The sequence below is a fragment of the Scaptodrosophila lebanonensis genome, unplaced genomic scaffold (genome assembly GCF_003285725.1).
Source record: "Scaptodrosophila lebanonensis strain 11010-0011.00,11010-0021.00 unplaced genomic scaffold, SlebRS2 tig00000092-arrow-pilon, whole genome shotgun sequence".
In the NCBI taxonomy this organism is placed as follows: Eukaryota; Metazoa; Arthropoda; class Insecta; order Diptera; family Drosophilidae; genus Scaptodrosophila; species Scaptodrosophila lebanonensis.
In genome coordinates this window covers 1,569,796-1,582,411 of record NW_022060566.1, presented here as the reverse complement: position 1 = coordinate 1,582,411, position 12,616 = coordinate 1,569,796, and the positions used below count along the sequence as shown (strand labels likewise).

The following is a 12,616-nucleotide window of genomic DNA, read 5'->3' as shown; positions in this document are numbered from 1 at the left end:
AGACAAATATTTTGCCCAAAGAAAAAGATTATTTTGAAAACTAAAAGCAGATATTTCGACCATATTTTTACATTTTATTTAATAAGTAAGTCGTTCCAGCGGTGTCACGCACTTTTCATTGTCAGCTGACAATTAGTGAGTAGTAGTCTTTGAGCATTATTTTAATAATTGCCTACTAGTCAGATGGCAAGGGCAAGCAGCTGGCATTGCTCGAGAGTCTCCGAGCTGCGTTAAGAGCATTAAAAATCGTTCACGGGCTGGTCGCTGGGTGTGACACAACATGTTCTTTACGTTGAAAGATGATTGCTGGCCGGAGTAGTAGTCTGTAGAACTGGTCTTGTTTCTGGAAGTCAATCAACGAGATGAACCGACTTCCCTTATTTTGGCAAGACTGACTAGCTGACCAATATGTGTGTGTGTATCTATCTATCTATCTAACTATCTGGCTAACATGTGTCAAAAGCAACATTGTTCATACATAAATCTTGTTTCGTTAATTTGGTTGTTGCTGCTTTTGTGGCTTTCAACTAACCGCTTTGACTTGATTTCGGACTTGCATTAATTTATTTTACATACAACTTAGAAAACACAAAAACACTTTATTAGTGTATGGTTGCCATAACAAATTATTTCCAGCATATCCATCTTGAACAAGTAAATAAAAATGTGTATCCCCTCTCGTGCATATTTTACAATTTGGCGCGCCCTTGAACATCAAAATCAAAAAAGGGTAACTGGTTTAGGCTCGTAAAAGGTCTTTGAATCCCCAACTCTTGTTTTAATTGCCGATTAATGATTGCAAAACAACGGACAAAAGCCTAAACTAAAAAAATACAAATTTATTCCAAATACGGGTAATAGAGAATGTCGAAAGAAAGAAATAAAGAACAAAACTAAAGACTTGCCAAAACAAATAAAATCGGCCACATGGGGCGTCTTCTCAGTCCGCCTTAAAATTCATATTCAAGAATACAAAACAAACAAAGATGTTTGTCATCAGTAGAGGCATAGTTTTATTTAATCGTCTCTTTTCTATTCTTTCAAATGGGCCTAATGGATTTAATAATCAAATCAGCCATCGTCCATACGTCTACAATGTAAATTTTTATACTCTGTACATAAAATGTACAAGAGTATATTGGGTTTGCGAACTGAAAAATGTAACAGGCAGAAGGAGGCTTCTTGATCAGCATTCTTGTCATGCTGAAGTCGATCTATGTCTGTCCATCTGTCCGTATGAACCCCTCGATTTCAGAGACTATAAGAACTGGAGACGCCACATTTTGCACAAAGATACCTTATGTGTGTACGCTATACGAGTTTGTTTTATTTTTTTTTTATTTTACCCGTTATCTCCGTTCGTATAATCGTCTATATCTCGTAGAAAATGTGTATTTTGGAATTTCCCTTCCTCCGCCCTCTCACCCATAATCACTGACTGTTCATACATCCTGTATTTCTAGGAATTTTTCATTCAGAAAATACCTCCAGTCAGTGATTATGAGCCCGTATGCCAAGTTTCATTATGATAGGCCGATTTAACGGGAAGTTATAGCCAAGCCGTGCCCGCAGCTGTTGTTGTAGCTGCTTTGCACAGACACACAAGACATATACAAACACACACAGACACGCGTAGACATGCATAGACATGCATAATTATTCTACACATATGTACAGAGTATTTCAAAGTCGGGACACCCGACTTTAGCTTTTCCACTTGTTCTATAAATAAATGAACATAAAATTCTCAATTTTATGCCTAACGCTCGATGACGCGTTTTGGACCAGATGCAAATACAAAAGAACAAAACAATAATACAAGCATATGAATATATTTTTATGTTGTTTTTTTACGAAAGCTTTCACAGAATTAATAGCCCCCCTGCGTTTAGACTAGGACTACAGGGTCAACAAAATCTGAGCTTAAACATTAAGGCTATATTTTATTTTATTTTTGCTGAAGGCGGTGCTGTGCTTAATAATTTTTCAATTATTAATGCAACATTTTTTGTTTGGTTCTCCTTCTAGAGATGGGCAGCTGACCGTCCTTTCTCCCCTCCCAAAAATGTTATGTGTTCTAACAAACACACATAATAGCATTAGCAACAATTACTAAAACTAATACAAATCTATTCTTACGACTATAGCAAAAAAAAAAACACAATATGTTAATAATATTAATTTATAACCATCGAGCCTATATCATGGCACTAATTATTCACAGATTGGCGAACTCGAACATTCTGGGAAGTACCAGCCGAGTAGCCATCAATAATAATAATTTGTATGTGAACTAACAACAACAAATCGAGCTAGTCTATTAATAAAGTGGACACATTTATAATTGGTTACTAAAGAGTCAGCCAAGCAAATGATTTGAGCAGAAAGTTGCTGTATTGTAGAGTATTTAATGAATATAATGTTACTTCATTTAAAACCAATAAGAATTCTCGCAGAGATATGATTTTTTGCTATAAAAAACTTTTGTGGTATTAGTTTTCAAAGCCTATATAAAAACTAGCAGACAATTCTTGCCAAATTATTTGATTCTCTGTCTTCAACTAAAATCAATAAGAATTCAATTCAAAGATATGGATATTTGCTTTTTTTGGGATTAGTTTTCAAAGCCTCCCCTGTCCAAACTATTCGCTTGTCTGATCACAGCAATTCTTATTATTTTTAATATTTCAAATTTATTTGTAAATAATTTGATTATTCTTATTTGTAATAGAATTACAATTTATTTTATAATTTCTGTTCTTTGTAAGTACCCTATTTTGAGAGCTCTTAAAAGATTTTTTTATTTGATTCTGATGTTTCAGAAAAGTGCATTATCCCACAATTTCACTAACTGAATTCATGAACCTTTTACATACATACCTTTTACATACTAGCTCGCAAATGTTATTTGTTCTTTTCTTAAAATTAAATCAACGATGGCAACCAAAAATTTTCCACTATTCGATTCAATTTGAATATGAAATCTGTCTGAGCCAAAACAAATTTTATGTTCTCCCAAAAAAAATAGCGCGACGACAAGATTGTTTACAACAGCAATAAACTAGTGGAACATTAAAGTCGTGCCAGCCCGACTCTTGAATTCCCCACCACAGCCACTCAACCAAAATTCAACTTTGTTGTACCAATTGTTCCTTTGGCAGCTATATGATATAGTGAACCGATTTGTATCAAACCTTATTTTTAATGAAGAGGCACTATGTACGAGTACGACTAAACAAATAATTAAAGTTAACAATAAGGGTATCCTACTAAGAGTGTTTTAAAAAGCTACCGTTCCTATACCAGCCATATAAAATAGCGATAGTGTATATGGGTAGAATTGCATATGAATAAGACAAGTCCACATGCCAATTTTGGTGACCTCAGTTGAAACAGTTCAAAAGTTATAGATGTTCATACAGACGGACACACGAACGTCTCGTCATACTTATCATATAGATCATGAAATTTGTTAGGCATTCTAGTATAGCCTTCGAGTACAGGGTATCTAGTCGTAAATAGGGAATATTGACAGCAGACAAGTTCTATTTTAAGACCACAGTCCTGTTCATTGGCTCTTTTGTTATGCTAAGCATGGACAAAACATAATGGAAAGTCAACAACAAATAAAGAAATGCGGTGTTTGAATTTCAATGGATTTGACATTCGTGCTAATATGATTTAAAGAAATACAGTTACATTCACATTCGGTCTAGACATTTCAGTTTTATTTTTTTGCAAGTTATGTCATTTGTTTGGAAGCAATACTGACTCTCTAAGGTCAGTTTGGCGCCGATTCTTATGATGAACATAAAGATCTAAGGCGCTAATTTTTTAATTTTGAAGCAGTCGAAGAAATGAGTAAAGCATAATAGTAACTAAAGAATGCAAAGTCGTCGCGACTAATTAATGGCATTGGAAAGGTTTCACAATTGGCTTTGGATGGACAGCTAGATGGTGCAGGCGGGCCGGAGATGTTCTAATCAAGTCGATTGGACGTTATGATGCTTGGCGATACTTTGTTTTCATCAATGACATCTATCGTATTCGTATTCATAGAGCCAGAACCAAAACAAAATATCCGCCAATTAGCATAGGCTCTGAGGCTGTTCGACGAAAAATCAAAACAGTTGACAACATTGCGACTTAACCATTAAGCGTTTGGAGTATAAAAGTTAAAACATCTTGGTAGCCGCCAACAGACCAGCACGGAGCATAAACTGGTTGACAGCACAGTCTCGAGATACTGTAAACAAATCTAAGGCCAACATGGTGGTAAGTTCTAGCAACACAACAAAAGTCAGCCCTCGAAAAATTCACAAATTAATCGTTTGAATGTCGTCTGTCCGATTGTTCCTTTGTCTCGGCAGCAATTTTATTTCATTGCATTGGCTCTCGTCTCTTTGGCGAACGCCGATGTCAGCCACCTGGGCCTTCCCGGTGGTGATTCCTCAAGCTATCAGCCGGAACATCTGATACCGCAGCACTTACGTTCGCAAGCAAGCGGACAGGTGGCAGCTGAGGGCGAAGTCGTGCCTGGTGGCCATGAGAGCAGCTATCAGCCGGCAGAGCTGAGAACCGCTGATGTACAGTCCGAAGTCGTGCCCGGTGGCGACGCGAGCAGCTACACCCCAGCCAATCTACAGTCTGAAGTCGTGCCCGGTGGCGACGCGAGCAGCTACACCCCCGCCCATCTACAAGGTCAAGGGCGCACTGTTGGCACACAGGTGGAGAATAGCGGAGAGTCCTTCAACATTGGCGCCAACACCCACACACCGGAGCAGTTCATTCCTGAGGCCGATCGTCAGGCGCACTATGCTTATGTCAACGGTGCCGGAAGGTCGACGGTCACTCAGCAGTACGGCCAGGCTGGCAACTCGGTGGCCGAAGTAGTGCCCGGTTCTGAAGAGCACAGTTATCAGCCCCAGAACTTAATACCCGAGCAGATACAGGCGCGTACCGCCGCAGTCGAGAATACACAGGAAGTCATTCCTGGCAGCGATTCCAGCAGCTATCAGCCAGCTAACCTGGTTCCTACCAACTTGCAACGCACCGTAACTCAGGTCCAGAGCTCTGCAGTTGAACAAGGAGCCGTGGATGCTGCACTAGTTGCGCCCGTAGAGGCTGTTTCTCAAGTGGAGGGCCAACAGTCTGGTGCTTTCGTTGCCAAGTCCGCCCAAGCAGTTGTTCCAGGCTCTGAGACTCATAGCTATCAACCAGTGGATGTCAACACCGATACACCCCAGCAGTACCAGACCTCTGTCGTCGAACAAAGGAACGTGAATGTTGCTTTAGTTGCTCCAGTGGAGGCGGAGGGTGGAGTGGAAACACAAGCCAACACCTATACACCCAGACAATACCAGACCAGTGGCGTTCAGGAAACCACCGTGGATGTGGCTTTAGTTGCACCCACAGTGGCTGAGACGGTAGAGGCAGGCGATCAGACAAGTGCCTTGGTTGCAAAGTCCGCTCGGGTGGTTGTTCCAGGCTCTGAGGTTCATAGCTATCAGCCGGCAGAGTTGGTGCCCGCCTATGTTCAAGGCAGAGGCTTAAGCACCGCTCATGTGGCCAGTACACGGGTGGCTCCCGTCGTTACCCACCAACAACATGTCTCCTACTCCGGACGTTCCTTCAGTGGTGGTCAACAGACGGTGCCAGTTGCCATTGGTGCCAATACCCAGACACCCGAACAATTCATACCCGAGGCTGATCGCATTGCTCATTACAATTATCAGCGCTCGCACGTTCAGCAACAGAGCCAGACTCAGGTGCAGGTTGATGTGGAGCCCGTTGTCGGTTATGTGGAGCCACGCTCCAATGGCATCGAGGAGTTCAATGCAGACACCCATGTCCCCATCGCCATTGGACGCAACACATACACACCCGCTCACCTGCTGGGCTCCCAGCGGGCCACTACCTACACAGCTACTGGTGTCGCTGCTGGCGCCCGTGCCCGTTCCGGCTATGGCACTCAGTATGCGCCAAATGGTGGTTATATTTATTAAGTAGTCACATAAACTATTCATTTTTTATACACAACTACATCACTTTCGTCCAATTTTTTTTTTTTTTCTTTGTGCTTTTCCAAATAAAGCTTTGAATTTCTTTTAAGTAAATACTTAGTGGTCTTAAGATATAATGATATAGATGGGGAGAGCAGTTTGCTTGTGTTCAGATAGACATCACAGAATCGACTAGGGCTTACATATAGATCAGATCTTTAATAAACCCGTGCTTTTCAAGCTGACTAACTTCTTCATTAACATCTCAGCGGCCCTATTTTCCAATGGAAATGGATCCACTACTTAATATTCAGAAGAACAATTCTTATCAACGAATTTTTTCCACATTCAGGAAATTTATTCTCTGTATTCTCTGGCTTATAGAAGCAAGTTTTTATATTCTTTAAGATAAGATTTCAAAAATTGTTAAAATGTCTGATTCCATATAGCAGTTCCGGGATTTCAGTAGCTTTACAAATTGCTTCTTCAATCTAGTCATGTGTGGACAACAAAGTGGATCAGAAGGAAAATTCTTATCACACTATTTTACCTAAATTCATGAAAGTTATACTCTGGCTTCAAAAACCGAGCTTCCAATATTCTTGATATATCAGATTCCCTTAGAATTAATGCCTGCATATAATTATCAGTTCTGCGATTTCCCTTTTCCCATCCAGTAGCTTTACAAATCGCTTCTTACTCATGTGTTTGCAACGAAGTGGATCCAAAAGTTAAAAAAAAGAAAAACAATTCTTATCCCAGAATTTTTTCCACCGTTTTGATGAATAAAATTCTGGAAAGTTATTAAGTCTGTTCGGCTTCATTTTCTGGCTTATAGAAGCAAGCTTCAATATTCTAAAGATTAAAGAATTCTTGAAAAGTCTGGTTCCCTGAGAAATAAAACCTGCATATACTTATCAGTTCTAGGATTTCCGTTACCCTTAACAAAGTACTTCTTTTTAATGTGTTCGCAATGAAGTGGATCTAGAAGAAGAACAATTCTTTTCCCATAATTTTTATTTGTATTCTTTGCCAAGCTTCTATATTCTTAAAGAGAAGACTAAAGAATTCTTTAAATGCAGATTCGCTTAGAATTAAATCGTGCTATCTGTTCGGAGATTTCAGTAGCTATACAAATTGCTTCTTACTCATGTGTTCGCAACTTGTTTGCCAGCCAAGTTCATGAGCATTCGTTGCTAATACTTCGAGTAACTGAAGTAAAAGTTGATCAGACTGCCCCCGCACCTCTCGCTCTCCTGCAGCGCTACTGCAGCGATTATGTAAAACTTGCCCATCTTCCCGCAAAACCAGAGCTCTATGTGTGAGTTCTCAAGGTCGCTGGCTTCTTTTTAGAAAGTACAAATTGCAATTCCGACCACTTGAACGCACATCATTCGGTATTCTTCGTGTGTGTGCTTGGCAACCGGGATACTTGTATACTTGTATACCGCTCTACTCAGCTCCGATCTGAATTACGACTGCAACGGCATTCATCAAACCGCTCCGCTTCTGCTCTGCCCTACCCTGCTCTGCTCTGCTCTGCTCTGCTCTGGTCTGGTCTGCTCTGCTATGCACTGCTCTGTGGCGAAGGCCGTCGCACCCAGCCAGCGATTGACTCACCTCACTTGTCCGTCCAGGGTCCGTTTCTTGGGTTTTCGTTTTCGGTGGGCACAACATTTGACCCATTTTGTGGAGCACAACAACAGTTAACACTGTTTTCTGCACGCCATGCCCAACGGTCAAAACAAAGAGCCAAAGATGAATAATGTGTTAAATTAAACACACAACAAATGGACGGCATTTAGCGAGCGGCTAAGTTTCGTGGCTAACACAATTATTGGCCATCAACAGTTGTTGATGGGCTCGCCAGCCAGCCAGCAGCCAGCAGCCGGCCAGCAGCACAACCTTGGAGGTGTGAGTGCGGGTGTGCAATGTAATAGCAGAAGCCGTCCATTGAAAGCGAAATTTCAATTAAAACGAACCACCGATCATTAACGAAGCTCAAATGCCCTTTCTAACGATATGTACTCTTAACTAGACTGCAGATCATTTAACTTTCTTAAGAGTTATGCTACTTAAAGCGAGCTGAACAAAGGCTGCCAAGAACTGTAGAAATTATTTTTTAAAAAGTACCCTCGCTTCGAAAGTTTTGTAACTCAATCTGTCATATTTTCGAAGATCCTGTCGTCCATACGAACAGATTAATGGGGCTAGATCGAGTCATACTTATAGGTACGTGACTCATCGACATAACTAAGATGTTTTTAAAATCGGGTGGGGATTTCGACAATTTTTAAATATACATATATAGAATTGGTTAAAGAAAAATAATTGCAATATACATACAGCGAGCACAATCCAAAATTCTGAGAACCATTACTGGGGCGCCTCCGTAACGAGAGCATTTACAGATAAATTTACAAATAAGACACGTTATCCGAGTTTGCAGCCACGACCAACCAGCCCTTTCTTCTCGAGGGCCGTTTAAATCAAATAAATTATAGTAAGATCTTATTAATTATTATTATTCCCTTAAGAAAATAAGCGGAAATACAGTAAATAAATGAAGAATGTTTACAAACATTTTCAAAATGTGAAAAAAAAATCCTCATTTTCTTATTCTATGCCCTGTACTCTTAAATATTATTTGTATATATAGTATACATAGAAATTTTAAACATCCTTTCGCATGATCTTCGGCATTTTGTGAGACATAAAAGCTGGAGACAGTTATTAGAAACCATATAGAGCCTAACTATTTTATATAGATCAAATGGAAACTATCGATGCAAAAACTGTGCTTTTCATCTATATTGCGATGTCTGCTCCAACTTTGGTATAGAATAGCATCTCAGAGCACCTCCAAAAATATGTTCTTTAGTTCCGTTTAAGTCGGTGCATCATATTATATACGAGTATGTAGGTTTTTATTTTTTTCCATGCTGCAATTCTCCTTGGTGATTCCTTCTCAACAAGCTGGAATAAAATTGTATTGCTTTGATGAATCAACAATGGGCGTATATACATTATATAGTTGAGCTCTGGTAGCATGATGGCACAAATCAATATTGTCATGTCTGTCCGTTCCTTCATCCATTTGTCCGTATGAAGCTCGACATCTTTTGCAAAACTTGATATTTCGATTAGAATCGAATATATTTCGAGATGTTTAATTAAAATCGGTGCATCATATTATTTAGCTGCCAAGATTTTTTTCTTTTTTTTGAGAACTTTCTTGTCACTATAGAATTGAATTTGATTGAATTGATGGATTGTATAGTGTATGGGAGTGGTTGAGCTTAGAACCGGTTCTAGGTTGGGTGCGAAGTTCACTTTCGTTCATTTCTATGGCCTAGAGACCTGTATATACTTGTAGTAGAGTCGAGTTCATGGCTTGAATGGAAAGCATTTCATTTACGCAATAGTCTGCAATTGGAGCACCGCTCACCCACATACTAGTACACTCATGCTCTCCACAATTTCTTGCCTGTCTAGTAGTTTTCTTTTCACTTTTCACAGTGTTTTATTTTATTTTAAGCGCCTAAGAAGCGGCTTAGTCTGCTATTAGTCGTACTGTTATTGTTGTTGTTGTTGTTGTTGTTGTTATACTTAGTTTGTGAGGTTGGGCTTTTCGTAAGCGTGAAAGAAGAAGTCATGTCAGAGACTTGAGCGTCAACGCCGGCGTCGGCGTCGACAGCGTCGTTGACGTCGCTGCTGCGTTGCGGAAAAATATTGTAAATAAGTAAAACTTGTTTACGCGTGTGATTTGTTTTTTCTGGCTATTTTTTATGTTTTGGTTTTTTTTTATTTATTTTTTTTTTGTTATTTATTTTAGGCTGCCCGGCTTGGCTTGGCTTGGCTTGGTGTGGCCCGGCTCCGGCCCCGGCCCCGGTCTGGCTGCTGCTGTTGTTGCTTCTTCTTCTTCATCAGCATCGTCATCATCAGCAGCAGCAAACCACCAGCATGGCCGACGCCGTCTTCTACTTTGAAGGCAGCAGCAGCAGCAGCAGCAGCAGCAGCAGCAGCAGCAGCAGCAGCAGCAGCAGCAGCAGCAGCGGCTCGACGTCTCAAAAAGTGCTGCAAGTGAGTTTCTTTTCGGTATAAATTGGTCGCACGGCCAAGGGATCAGCATCAGTTTCAGCGTTTACCTCGTCCAGCACAGTTGTTGGCTCTATACCCATTACACTACTTGCAATAATTGTTGTGCCCACAAACATGGTTAGTAGCCATGGATGGGTCCACCACCCAGCAAACAGTTCAGAGTTCTTTTTTTCTTTTTTTCTTTTTTTGTTCCATAACATTTTTTGTTCACGTGCTATCTGTGCTGTGTGTGTTTTTGTTTTTGTTGTTGTTGTTATTGTGCCGTCAGGATCTAATCGAAGCTACGTCCTTTGCAGAAATTCTTCATTGTCTTCGCACTGTTCGCCTACGCGGCCGCCGATGTCAGCCATCTGAGCAAATATCTGCCACCCGTGCAGAGCTACAATCGTGCTCCATCCAATGAGTATCTGCCGCCTGTGCAGCAGAGCTACTCTGCCCCCTCGGTGAGCTACTCGGCTCCAGCTGTCCAGCAGTCCTACTCTGCCCCCTCGGTGAGCTACTCGGCACCAGCTGTCCAGCAATCCTACTCTGCCCCCTCGGTGAGCTACTCGGCACCAGCTATCCAGCAGAGCTACTCTGCCCCCGCTCCCGTGCAGCAGTCGTACAGTGCCCCAGCCGTTAGCTACAGTGCACCCTCCAACGAATACCTGCCCCCAGTGCAACAACAACAACAACAACAACAGACTTATGCTGTTCAGCAGTCCTACGCCGCTCCATCGGTCAGCTACTCCGCACCCTCGGTCGGCTACTCCGCACCCTCGGTGAGCTACTCCGCACCCTCGGTCAGCTACTCGGCTCCTGCTGCTGTCCAGCAGACCTACTCTGCTCCAGCTGTGCAACAGAGCTATGCTGCCCCATCGGTCAGCTATGCCGCTCCATCGGTTGGCTATGCCGCTCCGCAACAGAGCTACAGTGCTCCGTCCATCAGCAGCGGCTCCTTCGGCAGCTCCGTCGATGTCGGCACCCAGTACGCCTCCAACGGCGGCTACGTCTACAGGAAGAAGTAAAAAGCTGAAACTGACTGAAACAGTTTCCAACTTCAATCTAATGTAAATACTCGTATTTAACATTTCCACTCCTTCTCCCAATACTTTTATTTTCCTTCCTTGTATGATTTTTTTTTTTTTTGTGTGACGACTATCAAATAAATCCCATATGTGTTTCAAACGAAATCTGGTTGTTTTATCTCTATACTTGTAGTGCGTGAGAGCCCGGCAAAGCATGCATAATTCAAAATAGCTTCATTTTATAATTAACTCAACCGGTTCATTCACAAGCGACTAGGCATTAGCTTTTTAGTGTAACATTCGCCTTCTAGTATTTGGTGTTTATTTTATTGGCTTACTAAATTAATTAGTCTGCTGTTTAGCTTTCAAGAAGGTAAGCTCTGCTCGAAAGCTCTCGCTGTTGCCAAGGAGCTGCGCTCCAACTCGGGGGTCAACTAACCCGTTCAAAGGCCATGGGGGCTCGAATCTCTCATGTAAGCTTTTTCCAGCCACGGGTTTGTGTACGGACTTTGGAGCTTTTTTGTAAGCAAATTTATGCGTAAGCTGACAAAGCATATCAATACACGTTGTGGTTCGAAATCGCCAGACGCCAGGTTCAAGGTATTTCAGCATTTCTATACCCTGCACATCCGAAGGGTAAAAAGGGTATACAAGAAGAAACGGAAACATCGGCGACCCCATAAAATATATGCTTTCTTAAACAGGATGAGGAGAGAAATCGCTCTAGCCATAGCCAACTGTCTGTCTGTCTGGATGGGCGCCTCGAGCCCAAACTTGATATGTAGACTTAGACGTAGACCCTTATCCCTAGGCAATACGAGCTCGGGTTTGCTCGACTCTCGACTCTAGCATGCTCTCTTATCTTCAGTTACTTGAATATTCATAAGAATGAACCCAAAAATGTACCTAGATGATACAATAATAATAGCACCCGCAACTAAATATGCCTGGAGGAGTACACCTTGAGCTACTGGAATGTCCTTCCTTTACATCACTTGTCCGCACAGTGCCTGAGATCGAGAGAATGAACCCCAAACATGTACCCAGATGATATGTTGATGATTGATTGGCCGATATACATGGAGGAGTACACCTTGATTAACTGGAAGGTTCTTCTGATGAACCCCAAACATGTTCCTAGATGACATCTTCAAACTCTTCCCTCATTTTGTTCCTAGCGATAAGGACTATTGCGGTGCAAAGGGTCAGTTTCCCAGTTTCTTTGTAAATAAATTTTCTATAGCTAACAAAAAAGAGCATTACGGTTATCGCCTTTTCATTGCAAAATGTTCTTTTTTGTTTCGATTATATGTATTTTTGTTTTGAAAAATAAGTTGTACAAAGCTAGACGCTTTTATTTAATTACTTTTATTTAATAAATAAATATTATATTGTTATTGGAAATACGTAAAATATCTAACAATGCGTCAAATCGGACTCATCATCTGTCAATTCACAAATAACTTTGCGGAATAATTTCATTAAAGAATGCTATCAAGGTCAATT

The 12,616-nt window shown here is 41.1% G+C and overlaps 2 protein-coding genes across 2 annotated transcripts; both read left to right on the top strand.

Moving 5' to 3' along the window:
* Positions 1-4,269: 4,269 nt before the first annotated feature.
* LOC115627372 lies at positions 4,270-6,005 on the top strand. Its single transcript, XM_030523024.1, has 2 exons — positions 4,270-4,275; positions 4,371-6,005. The coding sequence occupies exons 1-2, from the start codon at positions 4,270-4,272 to the stop codon at positions 6,003-6,005; spliced, it is 1,641 nt and encodes a 546-aa protein (XP_030378884.1).
* A 1,854-nt stretch (positions 6,006-7,859) lies between these two features.
* On the top strand, positions 7,860-11,110 carry LOC115627371 (cuticle protein 16.5). Its single transcript, XM_030523023.1, has 3 exons — positions 7,860-7,916; positions 10,400-11,001; positions 11,050-11,110. The coding sequence occupies exons 1-3, from the start codon at positions 7,860-7,862 to the stop codon at positions 11,108-11,110; spliced, it is 720 nt and encodes a 239-aa protein (XP_030378883.1).
* The last annotated feature ends 1,506 nt before the right edge of the window (positions 11,111-12,616 follow it).